A 16,583-nucleotide genomic window follows, 5' to 3' on the forward strand; every position below is an offset into this window, starting at 1 on the left:
TTAAGTGTGAAAAAATTGATTTTTCCCATAATAACGCTTTGAAATCCCTCAGATGCCAATTTGACTGCCTCTATTCCACAAAGACACTTAAAATATGGTTTTAAATGGAAAGTCCCACAAAATACAACAATTCTTTGATATAGTTGAAGTTCAACAAATGACTACTTGGGGCACTCTGGATGAAAAAACAAGTTAAGAAACAAAAAACCTCGCTTATCTTGGCTTCTGAGTAATCGATTAGATCAAGTTCTACGGCAAAATTATAGAGTACATTCTGGTCTACATTTCACCCATATATCACTTTTGTGCCAGTTCATCCAAATCCTTGATATTTTGGTTTAAATACAAAATTTGTATAATGTCACGAATTTGATTCAAGATAACTGAATGGCGACTCACAATTTCAGCTCTAAATCGAATTTGCATACACTCCGAGTTAGCTCACGTTAAGAATCTCACCTACATAAGCCGGTTAGGATTATCTGTCCCTTTCATATGAAAATGTGTTTTCCTGACATTCAGTTGCTTGCACCGGGCGGGACTCGAACTCACAACTGTGAGAATCGAGTCAAAGATCTCATCCGCCCAAGACTAACGGTGGGTAGAGGTTTCATGGTTCATCCGCCCAAGACCAACGGTGGGGAGAGGTTTCGTGGTTAATACATTACCCCCATTACCTCTACAATCTTTTGATGCAATTTCGTCAAAGTATTATCTCCACAGACTTATTAAAAAGGACTAAAGAAAATAAAATGGCATTGAGGCACTGTGAGTACTGAGAAAATATGCTGAAAACATCACTTATAACATCTTTTCATGGTGGAACAACTCCAAGAACATTTCTCCATCAATATTTATATCCTCATATCCTATTCCATATGATAGTGGGGTGTATATGTGCAAGTATATTTTGTGTGAGTTGTATCCAATTCGGATATGGTCATTAAATGGTGCCGGCGCCAGTTGGAGGACCATCAAAATCAACAATAAAACGTTGAAATCAGTTCGCAGAGTGTAACATTCGATGCCACTGACGACAAACTTTAATATTTCTACCCTTCTGTTTACTTAATAATAATGTAGTAGATGTGTAACTTCGAAAGAGTTATATTTAGTCAAGTTTTATGTGCATTCAATCGAGAATCTATTTAACGAAAACACAATTTCCCTGGAAGATCAACAACATTCAATGCTTCCGCCACAATGAATATTATTTTCACATTATTTCTGATTCTTTCATAGTACATATTATGTGATCTTGATAAAAGTTCTTCAATTTGACATCATATCCACAAGATAAATGTTATGATATTTCTTGATTTTTAATATAAACAGCAACTCAAACATTGCATTTTGACTGGTCGTTAAGCAATATGGTTATGGAAATACGAAAAATTTACTGCTCTAACTCGAAAAGAGATTAATAACCCTTTTGATTTTTGGACAAATTTCATTATCTGAAGGGATTATACTTTAGTATAATTTTGTAAATCTGAGGAATTTCATGTTTTTTGTTCCCTTTGTTCTCTGTTCGGATGGAGTGGGTCGGGAGAGCCCTAGAATATACGAACATTCTCTAAAAAGTTTTTCCCTCATCCTTCTGATTACGCTCTAAAAAATGTCTTTTTTAATGTCTTGGAAACGTTCTGCGTACCCTTTACGAGTGTAAAATAATTATTGTATGTCTTGGAAATAGTAATATTTTTCAAGTATTTACAAAGCGGATTTGCAATGGTTTCAAATAAGCCTAAAAGAAAAATATTACTCACTCCCATATGGACCTATTAATTTGATGATTTGATGTTCACTGACATTTAAAATAGTACTACTATTTAACATTTTGCCATCGCATTCAAATTTTCCTTTCTTCTTACACAAGTTTCTTATAATTTAAGGATGTAACTAATAATTCCTAAACTTTACAGATTATTTAAAATTAAAACACATTCAAAGTAAATAATGAGTCAAATTTACCATGAAATAAACATACGTTACATAAAATAAGATAAGTTTATCACTACAGCTTTTTGTATGTACTTTTTACTTAAAATATTGTGTAACTGAGTTTTCAGGTGGGATAGTGATTTTCCATGTGCTGCTACAAAGCTCACCTATACACCTCTTACACCGTTCCTTCACAGTCTTTGTAAGAAGTGCTTGAAGATGGGAAACCTAAATTCAAGTCACTAAAATATTTCTCACTGTTTTTTTATCTTATTGCAGTATTACGACCATAGCTCTTGTATAGTCCTTGGTACAAGCTCAATGATTGCAGCTTCTGTGAATTTCTTGTATAAATAAGTTTTAAATCTAATTTACGACTAAGTCTTCTGTGTAAATAAAGGATACACCGACACTCGAAGCAGAATTTTCTCATATTTTTTTCACCATGTATTTTGAACAATGCAGAATTATTCTCGAAAAAGGAATGGGCTACACAAAAAAAATATAAATATTTTAAAACAGAATAAAATGAAAATAAAGATCCAAGAGCTGTGAACTGCACTGGAATTGGTATTAATTTAGAAAGACAATTTTGTTTCCTATACAGGAAAAGTAAAAGTAAAAGTAATGATTTGGTGTAATTCCTTTAACAAATGCGTATTTTAAATCGATTTTATATTGACTTACAACTTAGGTAATACCATAGATTAACAACCTGTACACATTGGATATATATGCCAAATAAAAACCCTAATATATTCGAATTTTTCACATATCTAAATAGTATTGATATTCTATATTTGAGCAACAAAAAGTGTGTTCTAAAACCATTATCTAGGACGTAAATAAACAACTTGCATGCAAAAGGATTTAGAGTGAATTAGGTATGTAGATGAAAAGTAAGTATTTTGCTCAAAAATTATATTCACAACAACAATCAATTTAATTTAGATCTAAAAAGGTCTGCAAGAGCGTTTGCTCCGGCTTCATTAATTTCTTCATATCCATAAGGCTCCAGTTTTTCTTTGCACAGTTGGAACCAGGCTCTTATCTTTGGGTAGGGTCCTAATTCAAATCCAAAAGCCTCAATTTGCGATATAGTTACACAAAGAATGAGATCCGCAATAGTAAAGTTTTCCGTTGCTACCCAAGTACGACCTTTGAGAATATCTTCAAGCCATCCTAATGCCTCAGCCAGGCGAGCTTTTTTCGTTTCATCCAAATGGGCCCCAAAGAAAAGTGTAGGAAACTGTAAAAAAAAAAATAAAATTATTTTGTTTCTTTATGAGTATAACAAATTAAAATTTTACAAAATAGTCTCCTGCTCTTTGGTAGAGAGTCCCTAGGTCAAAATGAATTCGTTGATCAACCATCGCTCGTTTTTGGAGATCTTTGGGGTACAAAGTGTCATCTTCTGCATAAGCTGACACTAAATACATTAGAATTACTCGGCTCTCCCAAAGCACGAGATCATTGTCTTCCATGGTTGGAATGCAGTGCTGAGGATTTAACTGTTAAGAAAAATTGAGTTATCTGTACTTTGAATTTATTATAAATATAAGGACTTACTTGTATGAATTCAGGTTTAAGCTGCTCTCCATTGAGAATATTTACGACTTTGAGGTCAAAATTAACATTCAAGAGTCGCCCACATAGCAAAACCGTGCGACAGGGTGGACTCTCAGGCAAATAGAAAAGTTTCACAGGCATTTTTACACCCCTAGAATCGGATATGTTTTACATAATTCTTCTATTATACAATTTATTATAGTATAAAAAGCGAAATAATATATAGAAAAACTCAAGACAAAGCATGTATAGGAATTTCCTATGGATCTCTAATTTGCGACAAATCACGTGTTTGAAATAAATGGCAAAAAAGAATTTCCCAATCAATAAAAGGTTATGAAGGCCTTTTGTGTCAGTGAGTGTTCATTAAATATTCAATACAAAATAGTTAGTCAATATTGTACATAGATGAGTAGCATTTATTACTTTCAATTGTACATCAATTGATTATATCGAATTTTTGATATTACTTAATAACTCAGTAAAATTAGGAATAAAAACTTGAAAATTTGTTAAAAATTTAAAGATTTCAATTATGTAAAATCTGTTAAATTAAACATAAGTCTCTATAGCCTATAACGAAGCATTTTAATTGTATCATGTTTATCGAAATGATACTTACTTGATGGATTCAGCAATTTTGTGCTGTATAACAGCAGTAGTTTCAATACAATTACCCAGTTTTAATGATCAATACTTTAAAATTCGAACGTTATAATGCCTCAAAGAAAGTGATTCACGTTGTAATAATATTCATTAATTTTTACATAATATATTTTTTATGGTAAATTACCAAAAATATGTTTGAACGATGGTGCCAAAAGGTTTAGACCAGACTACGTGCTCTCTTAAACTGACGATGATGGTGAGTTGTGAAGTTTGTGAACTGTTTCCACTTTTGTTTCTAATGACAACGGACAAAAATACACAAGACACACAAAATAAGGACTCAATATTGCATCTAATGAATTCGATCGATACCTCACCTCTTCGTCAACTCATCACTTCAATCTACTCATCTATTCATTTACATAACAGATCTTAAATATACAATGTTTTCGCCAAAAAGAAAATTAGCAGTATTTTTCGAGAAAATCGTTAGATTTTAGTTTATATTCCTGTTTTGCACGTAAAGAACAGTTTGTTTATGTTCGTATAGACTCGAAGAAACACCTTTTGGTAAGAAGTTGTGTAATGACCTTTTCGTACCCTTTCTATGCTATTTAGAATATTAAATATGAACACTTATCCTAAAATAAAAAAAGGTAAAATAGAGAAAGGCAGATTAATGAAAGAACAGCCTAATACTTGCATTTTATTTAATGTATTATATTTCAATATTTTAACGAAATTGCCAACAAGTGCTCCCTGCCGAACACATATTCCTTCTAAGCATTCTACTACTCAAACTCCATATAAAGCATTACATATATGTAATCTCTCGTTTTTTCACCCCCCGGAAACCACCTTTCTCGACATATCTTTGGGTTTTAGTTTTAAATGATTTCTAAGAAATGACGTCACTCTGTCCGCCTGTCCGACAAGTCGTTACCACGCCTAGGCCAAACTCGACCTTGGGACCATAAACATGCCTCTCATTTCCCCGCTCCTCACCACTCCCCTTACTAGCCAAAGAAAATATGATTTTTGAAGATTGCTTAATTCGGTCTTGCGATTTTTCTTTACTTTTGGATATCTTTTAGAAATTGTCCAAACGGATATTTGGTCCATTTACGAAAATACAGTTCAATTATTCCTAATAAGGGTTTTTCAAGGTTTAAGGTTAAATAAGCCTCTAGAAAGCGTATTCCTGAGTCGAATGCTGTCGTATTTGAACTCGTTGGAAAAGTCTTGAAATTTTTGACAAGTTTGTACCGATTCCAAGTCCTTTAACCTAAAATCAATTATATTAATCCTGTCATATTGGGTGATCTATTGAGTAATTTATGAAACGATTCAAATCGGTTGTGAATCACTAAATGGTAGATGTTGCGAAAGTACTTTTTTTGAGGTATGGCGTCTAAGTCACGAGTTCGACCATTTCGCAAAGTATGGAAAGCTATGCTATCCTTTTTAATATTATTTTTTATCCATCACATTTTAGAAGTTCAGGAGGACTCAAAAACCAGGAATCAGTTTAATTTACGTTATATATTTATATATAATATGGTGTTTTTACATTTTATAAAAAAAATAAAATTATGTATAGAATATATAAAATATTTCAAACATCATAAATATTATGTGAATGTATTAATAGAAGTTTACAAAATCCTACTGGTTCTTTTTTGCGTCTTTGTGGTCATCTTCTTCTTCAACTTGCATATTTTGGTATTTCTCAAGAGCGATTTTAACTAGTTCGGCTGCTCTCTTAACTCTGTCTTCAGTTATTTCATTGGCAATAGTTTCTGTAATAGTTTTTGCAGATTCCTTCATCCTGAGGAATGGTAATCCTAAGAATGTCAGCCTACAGAAAGGTGTTAAAGCACAGACAGCAGCTGTAATACTTCCTCCAGCTAAGATATATCCTAAGGTTTGGAAAAGTGTGTAGACAATTCGATTGAGGAGAGTGAGGAAGGTTCTCGGAATTGAAGGCATAAGTGTTCTAAGATAGTCCATGCTAGAAGGTTGTTTTTGTGGTAGCGTAGGAACTAAGTAGCCTTCATAGCCTGTTTGTATAGTGAATCCTCCTGATTTGTCCAGATGAGGATAGTACACTGGAGGGTAAATTCCATTGTTGGCACTTTGAGTGATGTACTGTTGTACAGAGTCTTGGGGGATGACATCAGAAGGGAGTGTTGTATCATAAGGTGAGTTGTTAACAACCTTTGTAAAGATTTTTTTATTGGTTTTTTTTATGTAAAGAGAAAATATTTTTTATACTCACTTGTAGTGAATGCGAAGGAATATTATCCTCATGGTCGGTCTTCAAAGATCCATGGTAAACTGTCTGAGTATCTCCTTGTTGGTGTACTGTAGTCGGGTACACGGTATTTTCCGCATAAACTACGCACAGGAATACCACAGAAATTAAAAGTCTCCTCTTGAACATTTTTTTTGATCTTACGCACAAAATTCAAGAAAAATAAACTTCGAAGTCTCTATAAGTACTGAAAACCCATCAGAGTGAACCTTGTGCCTAAATACCTTTCTGAACAATCCCTTCCACAACCCAATTACTCATCGTAAAAGCATGATTGTTCTAAATGAGATAGCATTTTGAACCTTTCGGAAATGTAACTGAAATGCTTAACATTCCACTTTAAGAAATTTTCTCGGAACTCACAGGTACATTAAATCTTAGGTCGGAAGTGCGGAATGTTAAAAAAAAATCTGCGGTTTTACTTTAACTAAATAGCACTCATACCACTGCAACTGAATGTACAATACATATGAGAGAATTACCAATTGACCCGTTGAATGTCAATTATGTGGGTCATTTGATGTGTCATGTCGGGTGGGCACCTTAATGCTTTATAAGGGAATGCAAAAACATCTCATCAGGAAGAACTGCATCTCCATTCAATGTAACCATTCAATCGGATATATGATGATCACTACCAGTTATTAATAAACGATTTAAACTCAACTTATCAATATATTGCTGTATTAATATATTAATCAAATATTTATATAGATCTGCCTTTCAGATTGGGGAATAGAACCAAACAGTTAAATTATTATGTTGCAACTCTAGTAGTGTAAATTATTTTATATATAATTATAATTATAATAATAAATATAATATATATATATATATATAATAATATATAATTATTTTAAGAAAAGAGAAACAATTGCATCTTCCATGCTTTTTGGTAAGAAGTCAGCTAATTTAGCGGTAGTAATTTGTATAAATATATCAAAATAAGTAATTATCAAATATAAACAAAATGACCGTCTACACTTTTTTATATCATATCCGAAAATAAAAGATGTCCCTGAAAATGTGTAAAATATACAAAAAAAAAAAAATAATTCTGGTGGGAATTAAGTAATAATGGAAGAAAACATTGCTAGCTAATGTGTTCTTATAGTATATCGATATCTCATACCGTTTGGTAAATCGCGAGGTGACATCAATATGCTGTCGGCTTAAAAATTTGAAGATCTTAAATAAAAACATATTTGAACAAAATGATTGAGAGATAGGTAATGTTGTTTTTGGATTAGGTCATTTAAGACCACCCAAGAAGCAATTTTTTCTTAATATAGTCTTGTAGAGTTCCCTAAGTAAGACATTACAGAATCAAAAATCTTTTTATTTGCTTATAACGCTCTTGGTTACATCACTAAGATTATTCTAAGTAAAGTGGCGCACTCTTAAGAATCTTAAGAGCGTCTATAGGAAATTCAACAGAAAATTCTCACTTTAAGTCTCTTAAAAGTGCACTAAAAGGCTTGACTTAATACTTAGTTTTATAAGGTAGCTATTTTGCTTCTTCGGCAGTAGTTAATTTCTCTTATTGTTTTGGGCTCTATACCGAGGGCAACTAGGGGAAAACAAATAGTATTATTTGAATAATTAGGGACGAACTATAAAAAGTCTACAAGATCTGAACGACAGGAAGAAAACTGAAATTTAATACTTATGGCGCTGGCACACCTTTTTAATTTAATGAAATTAAATCGATTGAAATTTTACCTCTCGCTCTTTCAACCTGAAATCAGATATAGCTGCCTCTTTTCATTCAAATGGAAATTTAAATTTAAATTTTAAATTTTATTTGGCAGAAAGAGACAACTATATCTGATTTCAGTTTGAAAGAGTGGGAGGTAAAATTTCAATCGATTGAATTTCACTCAATTGAAAAGGTGTGCCAGCGCCATTACAATCTATAAACGAAAAGCTTTTAAGATTTATATTGTTTTTATTGAAGAAAATCTTAATGCTACCTGTAACATCTTAATATATGATATATTCTAACACAGTTTAATGTAATGACCTAAGTTAAGTCGCATCATCTTAAATTACCTCTGTTTCCAACATCCTGAATATGCCCGCTCTTCCCTAATATTTTGAATACTGAATAAAACCAACGAGTTGATTTATTGAATAGTTACACTCATTAAGAAGGGGATTACATAATAAAGTACCCTCTCCCTAATGAATTGAATTTGAATGAATCGATGGAATTATATAGTTAATATCTGCTAACAAATCAATAGAACATATAAATGTAGACCATGTATTCAATACTGAGACTTATATTGCCATTAATGTTATTTTCACGCTATAATTTTGTCTATAGCATCCTTTATGTAAGCAAGACATTCGATAATGGGATGTTTATGAACCACCTTTGTCGTTTCTCGTGTATAATGAAACTATCTCATATGAGAAAAGTTAAATTTTGTTTAAAATTACTCTTGCTTGCCCGTATTATAGTTGGTAGACTGTAATATGATGATGGGGTTTTTGCTACCTCTTTTAATTATTCAATTAAATATCTAATTAAAAGTGACTATATAAATTCATGGAATAGTGTTACCTGTGACAAGATTGGCATGATGAAATTGGCAAACTGCATCAGCCTCAAACCAGGAAATTTTATCACGAAAGAAACGGTAGAACACGGAGAATCCCTCTTGAGGCAATGTCCAAGTGTTGCTAATATTTACCTGGAAGCATTTAACAAGATGTTGGCATATTATTACTTTATTTGATTAATTCTCCACTATCTTATGTACTCAGCTCAACCCTATATCTACTTGTTGTCTCTTCACATCTTTTACCTTATTGATATATTAATTTAAGATGATAAAATGAGTACTCACATTTTTTGTTAAAAATGTATAATAAGGAAAAAGATTAAAAAAAAACTAGGTTATAGCATATGTGTTTCGTGATATTAATTTAAAAACTTATTATGATTATCTATGTATATAACAAATTATAAGATATAATCAGGAATACTATATATGACTTTAATAATTTTTAAGTATAATTTTATTTTCAAGACATAGGCCTCAATTCTGAGACCAAGATTAAGATCAAGATCAAGAAAATTTCAAGATTTTGGTATTCTGAAATAAAAAAAAATCAAGATCAAGATGTAAAATCTGTCAAATGTCTTGGAATCTTGAAGTACAAGACAAACCGTGTGGATATCAAGATTTGCAATTCTGGAACCAATATTTCAAGATGTCATATTTTTTGTTTTCTGGAAATAATTCCAAGATCCTCTCGAAGGTGCTTGGAATTTTCAAGATACTAACAATTTGAAGAGTTTCGTGCGGAAATCGTTTTTGATGAAGAATGTTTCTATAAGAGATGATACAAAAAGATAATGACTATGAAAAATACTATGTTTGATCTTGTAATTTAATAGTAATGGTTCAAAACTTTCAAAACGTTCTAGATGTACGTTTTGAAATACAACATTTAGAGAATACCTGCAAAAGAATGACATTTTGCATAAGCATTTCAGGGTTTATTACACCTCACAAGTTTTGTGTGCAACACCTTTAATTCCCGATAATATCTTGTCATATATTATTTAATACAATCTATAATAATTTTTTCTAATTTATATGGTGAAATTTCAATAAATTCGGCAAAGAAATGAAGATATTTGTTAGAAATGACGTTTCGTTAAGTGTGGAAAATCTTGAAATCTTGGTTCTTAGCTAAGACATTTTAAGCTTCATAAATGCTTCGCGTAAGAATATGAAATCTTGATTTTGGAAATATTTGACAGCTTGAAATTTTGATCTTAATCTTGGTCTCAGAATTGAGGCCATAGATTGTTTCTCAATTTCACATTCTCCGTGAAAAACTTAAATGTCAATAAGGGTTGTCCACTTATGGGAGGTATAACGGGAGATCCGAAGTCAAAATATCTTGACAGAAATCTGTGCGATTTTCAATTTTATGTATATATGTCCATTGAAATTTACCGATCCGGATTTTAACTAGAAAAATGACTAATAGGGTTAAACAGGTAAAATTCATAAGGAAAAGCAATTGAAAGTTTAGCCAGAATTTTAACAAAACTCAATACATAAAATTATACCATATGTATATTTTTTATTTTATTTTATGTACATTTGTGAGAAGCTCATAAAGCTTAAAGAGCTGCAATAGTGTCATACAGTTTATCTATTGGTGTATTTTGCTGTACTTGGCAAAGTCATCTTACAGATGATATAATAGAAGTATTGCATGTGTAGTCTAGAATACTCTATTTTGGCGAATTGGTTGCTTCAGATTGAAATTTATAGCTACACCGAAGAGAACCATTATTTATTGAGTAGGAAAGTGGCAACTACCATAGTCGTACACTGGCGGTATCAGGCGGTATCCATTTGACCTGGCCTGAGACCCCTGTGACTTTGTAGAATAGTTTATGGCGCTGCACGCCTAGGATCTGTTTATTCTGAAAATTTTATTATATTATTGTAAGGTAAGAAATGATACTTGTAGGAATATAGAAAATTATAAAAGAATAGACAAGGTGAATCATCTTTCTTTATCATAGAATAAAAAAAGGCATTTTGTTTTTAATACTAAAATTAGGAAAAGGGGACAATATTCGTTGATGAATATAATTAGTGCAAACATAACAGATAAACAACGATTAACATATCAAACTTTTCATACAGCTTGATAACAGAAACAGTATTTAAGGGACGCAACACAATGAAGCAGTAAAAAGGAATAGGACACCACAATTCCAGATACTTCTGTAGCCATAACTACATCAGTATGCTATAGGCCGCAACCTGCTGATTTTTTTTTTAGGAATTTCACTCTGAATTGAAAACTTTCTCATTAGAACATTAGTATCCTGATAATTTCATCTGAATTTATATGCTCAAGAAAAATAAGTGATAAATTTGGTGATCCTTTCAAATGATTACTGTTATAATTAAAAAAAAAAAACATTAGTTCGATGATACTTTTAAAATGGTCTCTTGTCTATTTATACCTTAAAAAACACAATAAATTTTAATTTGATAAAGCTTTTCGATCAACGGATATTCGATAAAGTCTCTTTACGGTTTTTTTTTCAATGTGAGCACCACATTTGCAGAAAGGTGTTAAATTATATTAACGCTATTTAATAAGAACTATTAGGTGAGATTCTTAACAATCTCACCTACTATAATCCTAACAAAATTTCATGTCGTCCGATCGGCCCCAAACTTTGCCAAAATGTGTTTCGCCACTTCCTGATCACGAATATATATGTGGCTATTTTACGTTCCCGGCCGGCCGCTCTTTGGAGCTTAATAGCTCCTAAACTAAAAAAGATATCGACTTGCGGTTTTCGGCAAAGGTTATATATCGGGTGAAAATTGCAACTTGATGCATTGATCCCCCACCCCCCACCCCTCCTTCCGCCATTTTGAAGACCCCCCTTTTTTTTTCTCAATAGCTCCGCCCCTGTGACATCGAGCGGGCTCAAATTTTAGTATGTTATAGCTGGGCCTTAGAGCTTTCGACCAATATCAAACTTAAGGATCCCCGACCCCCCTGACCCGAGCTATAAGGGTCCAAAAAAAATTTCTTAAAATGGCCATAACTCCGGTTCTAATTGTCAGAATTTAAAAAATGAGGGCTTTTTGGAAAGCTCTCGTGAAATGCCACTTCCTCTTCTAACATCGCAAGTTCATAAAACCACCGCTAGGGGCACTATTATTAAAAAGAACATTTTTAAATCTTATAAGTTAAATAACTCAAAAATTCCATTGTGCATCGGGCTGAAATTTTAGTATGTTGTAGCCGTTGATTATACCTATCAAACAAAAAAAACTTAAGTCGATCTAAAACCCCTGACCCGAGCTATAAGGGGTCAAAGTTCGAACATTGACCGGCCTCTATCTCCGATTCTAACTAACATAGTGACCTAAATTTTACCTTTTTGGTTTCGTCTCGATGAGCACTTTCAAATGGAGGTTCAAAAATTCACCACAGGTGGCGCTGTGATAGCGTCAAAATTCATAGAATTTCAAAGTCACTTTTCTCAAAAACGGCATTGTGCAAGTTAATGAAATTTTAGTATGTTGTAGTCCAGTCTAGGACGTTTCCAAAATGGTGCAAATGCATCAAAATCGGTTCTATTTGACCGATTTTGATGGGTGAGGGCTTAAACGAAAGATCTCACCAAATGCTACAACTTTCTAAAATGTTTGAACTTCGTGGGACCAACACCAGGGGCGCCACAGTCGAAAAACCAATTTCAATATCACATAACCTCAATTATCTCGACTGTCGCTGAACCGATTTTGATGATTACTTCGACATAATTGTAGAGGACATTTGTCTCTACATTTCGTCCATACATCATTTTCCGCTCAAACTACGCTATCACTCCGATTTTGCCGTTTAAGTGTGAAAAAATTGATTTTTCCCATAATAACGCTTTGAAATCACTCAGATGCCAATTTGACTGCCTCTACTCCACAAAGACACTTAAAATATGGTTTTAAATGGAAAGTTCCACAAAATACAACAATTCTTTGATATGGTTGAAGTTCAACAAATGACTACTTGGGGCACTCTGGATGAAAAAACGAGTTAAGAAACAAAAAACCTCGCTTATCTTGGCTTCTGAGTAATCGATGAGATCAAGTTATACAGCAAAATTATAGAGTACATTCTGGTCTACATTTCACCCATATATCACTTTTGTGCCAGTTCATCCAAATCCTTGATATTTTGGTTTAAATACAAAATTTGTATAATTTCACGAATTTGATTCAAGATAACTGAATGGCGACTCACAATTTCAGCTCTAAATCGAATTTGCATGCACTCCGAGTTAGCTCACGTTAAGAATCTCACCTACATAAGCCGGTTAGGATTATCTGTCCCTTTCATTAAGGAATCATAAGAAAATTAAACATAGGTAGTGATACTTCTGGGTATGAAATTTTCCATATACAATTTTAAGGTTACGTGTATTCTGGAACCAAATTACGAGTGCGTAAGTTATTTTATCCATTTATATTTCTATCACAATTTGAATTTTGGAGGTCCTGTTACGATTATTGGATACCGAATCACGAGTGGTAGAAATACACTGGCTTGATGTTGAGTTTAAAAAAACACACTCAAGTTTATATTACGCTCATTTTAAGAGGTTGATTTGTGGACAGTGTCTTGTTACTTCATATGGTGCATTGCCTGACATAAAAGATTGCCAAATGGTTAGAAACATAAGCTTTACATTTCCCGGAGTTAAAGACAGTTGTGCAGGAGTTGATATATAATATTATATGAATTTTATATGCAAAATAAAATGTAGTTTTTTTTATTTATAGTTCAGTCCCATGACTTGCATAGCTCTTATAGACAGAATTATGTATAGAGATGAAGTGGCAATCCAACATTTCTACATTACAATCACCGAGAAAAATTTGGATGGTATTTTCTACAAATCGTGTCTTTAAATTCTACTGCCTCAAAAGATAGTAGAAAATACCATCCTCCATAGATACTTTCCTTTAGAATCTACCATCTTGACATTTTAAAATTTACTATCCTATGGATAGTAAATTCTAACAGCCGGATGGTAAAATCTACTATCCTCCTTTAGATTTTACATTGACCTGTCTTAGATTCTAATATCCGGGAAGTAAATTTTACTGGCCGCATATTTGATGTTAAAATTTAACTGGAAGACAGTAAATTTTAACGGAGGATAGTAATTTCGATTGAAATTACTATCCAAGCCAGTAAAATTTGCCATCCTGCTGTTAGAATGTCATTTTGGAATATCGTGGGTGCTGATGCAACGGTTCCCGATATGCTTTGAATACATTATAGCAATTCGTGGCGCAGCTGGAAGATGCTGGACTGTCATCACAAAGGTCGCGTGTTCAAATCTCGCCTGAGTCGTCAATGTTGGAAAAAGATTTTCACGCATCAAAATGGCTTGAAATACAGAGAATGTCATCCAGGAAGGGCCCCAAGCCCTCAAACAATGGCCAAAAATCAATGAAAATAAGGAAAAATAAATTTTTCCGACATTTTTCATTCTAATATCCGGCTAGTAAAATTTACTATCCTGCCAGTAAAATTTACCATCCGGATAGTAAAATCTAATATCCGGGGATATTAGAATTTACCATCCGGCTATTAGAATTTACTATCCATGCAATAGATTCTACAATTTTTGACAGTCCAATTTAATATCGCGTTTGCTGGGTGACTTTTTTACTATCCGGCCATTAGAATTTTGTATGGAGGATGGTAAATTTTACCATCCACATTTTTCTCGGTGATATTAAGAGTTATATCATAATGAAATTGTGCCATTGGGATGGTCATTTTAGATTAAATTATTGTGTATTTTGAGTTTCCATGAGAAAACCAGGGGATGCATGTCCACATAAGGACACTTGGGGATATATGTATGTGGTTGAAGTGAGTTTGAAAAGTTTACGCGAGAGGTTTGCAATTAGTTGAAAAATTGATTCTCATATTTTCAAATAAACGAGAAAACTTTTCACAAGCGGCTACAAATGAGGATGTGCAGAATGGTGAATGGCACTGCGGTGGTGGCTGTTGAAGAGTGTTGTATTCTGTGAATTTCCCGGGAATGTCGATGATACCACTGTGCTGTGTAAATATTTACAACCTCTTAAGCACCATCAGACGCTCTTTCTGAACCTCGGTGCTGAAGTCCTTTCCCCGGTGTTTGTCTATATGTACTTGGAACTAGCATGAGTTTGTACCGAAGAAGATCGTCATACACAAGCATTACATAAAGTTTCTGCACCTTATATCTAAACCACGCGAACATATAGGGGCGGTAAGGGAACTTGCTTGGAAATTTGATGGAGGAGCACCAGTGGAAAGAAGCAACTTATGTTGCTTCTCCTTATAAGGAGCAATTGCCCCAAAGGCACTCACTCTTCTTCGCCTTTTGTTTGGCAGGGTACAAAGTAAATATCGTCAGGTTTTGAAATTGCTATGGAGCGAAGGCTTCTCGAGAAACATTTTCTTAAACCCAAAAATATTCGCTTTAACGTTAGCCACCCATAAATATTTTATAATGCAATATGGGTGTTAAAATAACTAATCCGGAAGTCAAATGAGTGGATCACGGAGGATGTAAATGAGACAAGAATATCCCTACACCCAGGAACATTATGGTGGAATAATAAGTTATTTATACAGAGACTGCTTTATAGCTAACTGAGTGAATGACAACCAAAATAGATATTTAAAACATCTTGCACTTCTTTTAATAACAGGAAACGATTCATAACCCAACCCATAATTCCCAGACCTTATCTCAAAATTTAATAAGCATTATTTTGAACATTATTAGAAGTCTTATTTGAATTTTTAAAATTTTGAAATGAAAATTTCAGAAACTAGTTAGAATGTACCTTTATTTTATATGCTTAAGAGCTCGAACTGAAGACTTTTTATGATGAAAAAAATGTAAAGGAAATATGCTGTTTTTAGAGTGCGTGGCCCACGTTAATGCCCTTAATGTTTCCAATTCTAAATGAGTGTGAATTCAATTGTGAGTTGTATTTTGTGGACAAAAAATGGAATTGGTCGAATTATTCTTAATACTAAGCGGGTTGCCTGAAAAGATTCTCAGCATTAGCTTATTTGGTTGTAAAATTCAGTTTATCGTTGGTGTGACAGTTAAAAACAACATATGTCATCAATTTCTGCTCAATTTTTTTTTTTAACAATTCTTGAACAGACCGGAAATGGTGTTGATGACAATGTTTGTCCCTGCCACTTGTTCCGTTCCATTCGTTCCACTGTAATTCATTTATGTTTACATTTATTGCAATGTGACGTGAAGTCATAAATTGATCATGGAACTCTGACCAACAGGCAGCTCTACTGACACTGTCAGCCTAGTCAAATTTGAGGATATTTAATATTCAAAGGAACTCAAAATATTTGTGGATTGACCTGATTTTTGTTGCCTTTGTATGGCAAAAACAACAGTATTTTGCCACAGGAAATCCGAATGTCAGGGTAAATACTATAAAAAATACTGTATATTTCATGTCTTATCTTATCTCTCGTTTTTTTTTTATTTTATTGTGCTTTTTCACTATTCCAGGAGATACTCCCATGTGAGAGGTTG

At 33.1% G+C, this 16,583-nt stretch overlaps 3 protein-coding genes across 3 annotated transcripts in view; all 3 read right to left on the reverse strand.

Moving 5' to 3' along the window:
* The window catches only part of LOC129807616 (protein pelota), a 232,813-nt gene that overhangs the window by 66,987 nt on the left and 149,243 nt on the right, over positions 1-16,583 (reverse strand). The window lies entirely within an intron of this gene.
* Positions 1-16,583, reverse strand: part of LOC129807609 (uncharacterized) — a 142,425-nt gene that overhangs the window by 63,806 nt on the left and 62,036 nt on the right. The window contains exon 2 of the mRNA XM_055856989.1: positions 9,006-9,135. Within this exon, the coding sequence (XP_055712964.1) occupies positions 9,006-9,135 (130 nt within the window). The remainder of the gene's footprint in view (positions 1-9,005; positions 9,136-16,583) is intronic.
* Positions 2,851-4,354, reverse strand: LOC129807617 (glutathione S-transferase D7). The gene is made up of 4 exons (XM_055857002.1): positions 4,136-4,354; positions 3,514-3,664; positions 3,255-3,455; positions 2,851-3,193 (listed from the first exon to the last, which is right to left on the reverse strand). The coding sequence occupies exons 2-4, from the start codon at positions 3,652-3,654 to the stop codon at positions 2,882-2,884; spliced, it is 654 nt and encodes a 217-aa protein (XP_055712977.1). The 5' UTR covers positions 3,655-3,664; positions 4,136-4,354; the 3' UTR covers positions 2,851-2,881.

The sequence above is a fragment of the Phlebotomus papatasi genome, chromosome 3 (genome assembly GCF_024763615.1).
Source record: "Phlebotomus papatasi isolate M1 chromosome 3, Ppap_2.1, whole genome shotgun sequence".
In the NCBI taxonomy this organism is placed as follows: domain Eukaryota; kingdom Metazoa; phylum Arthropoda; class Insecta; order Diptera; family Psychodidae; genus Phlebotomus; species Phlebotomus papatasi.

Coding starts and splice junctions, on each gene's coding strand:
- LOC129807617 (XM_055857002.1), bottom strand. CDS start 3,654: ATGCCTGTGAAACTTTTCTATTTGCCTGAGAGTCCACCCTGTCGCACG. Junction 3,456..3,513: donor TTAAACCTGAATTCATACAA/GTAAGTCCTTAT, acceptor TTTTCTTAACAG/TTAAATCCTCAGCACTGCAT. Junction 3,194..3,254: donor AAAGAGCAGGAGACTATTTT/GTAAAATTTTAA, acceptor TTTTTTTTACAG/TTTCCTACACTTTTCTTTGG.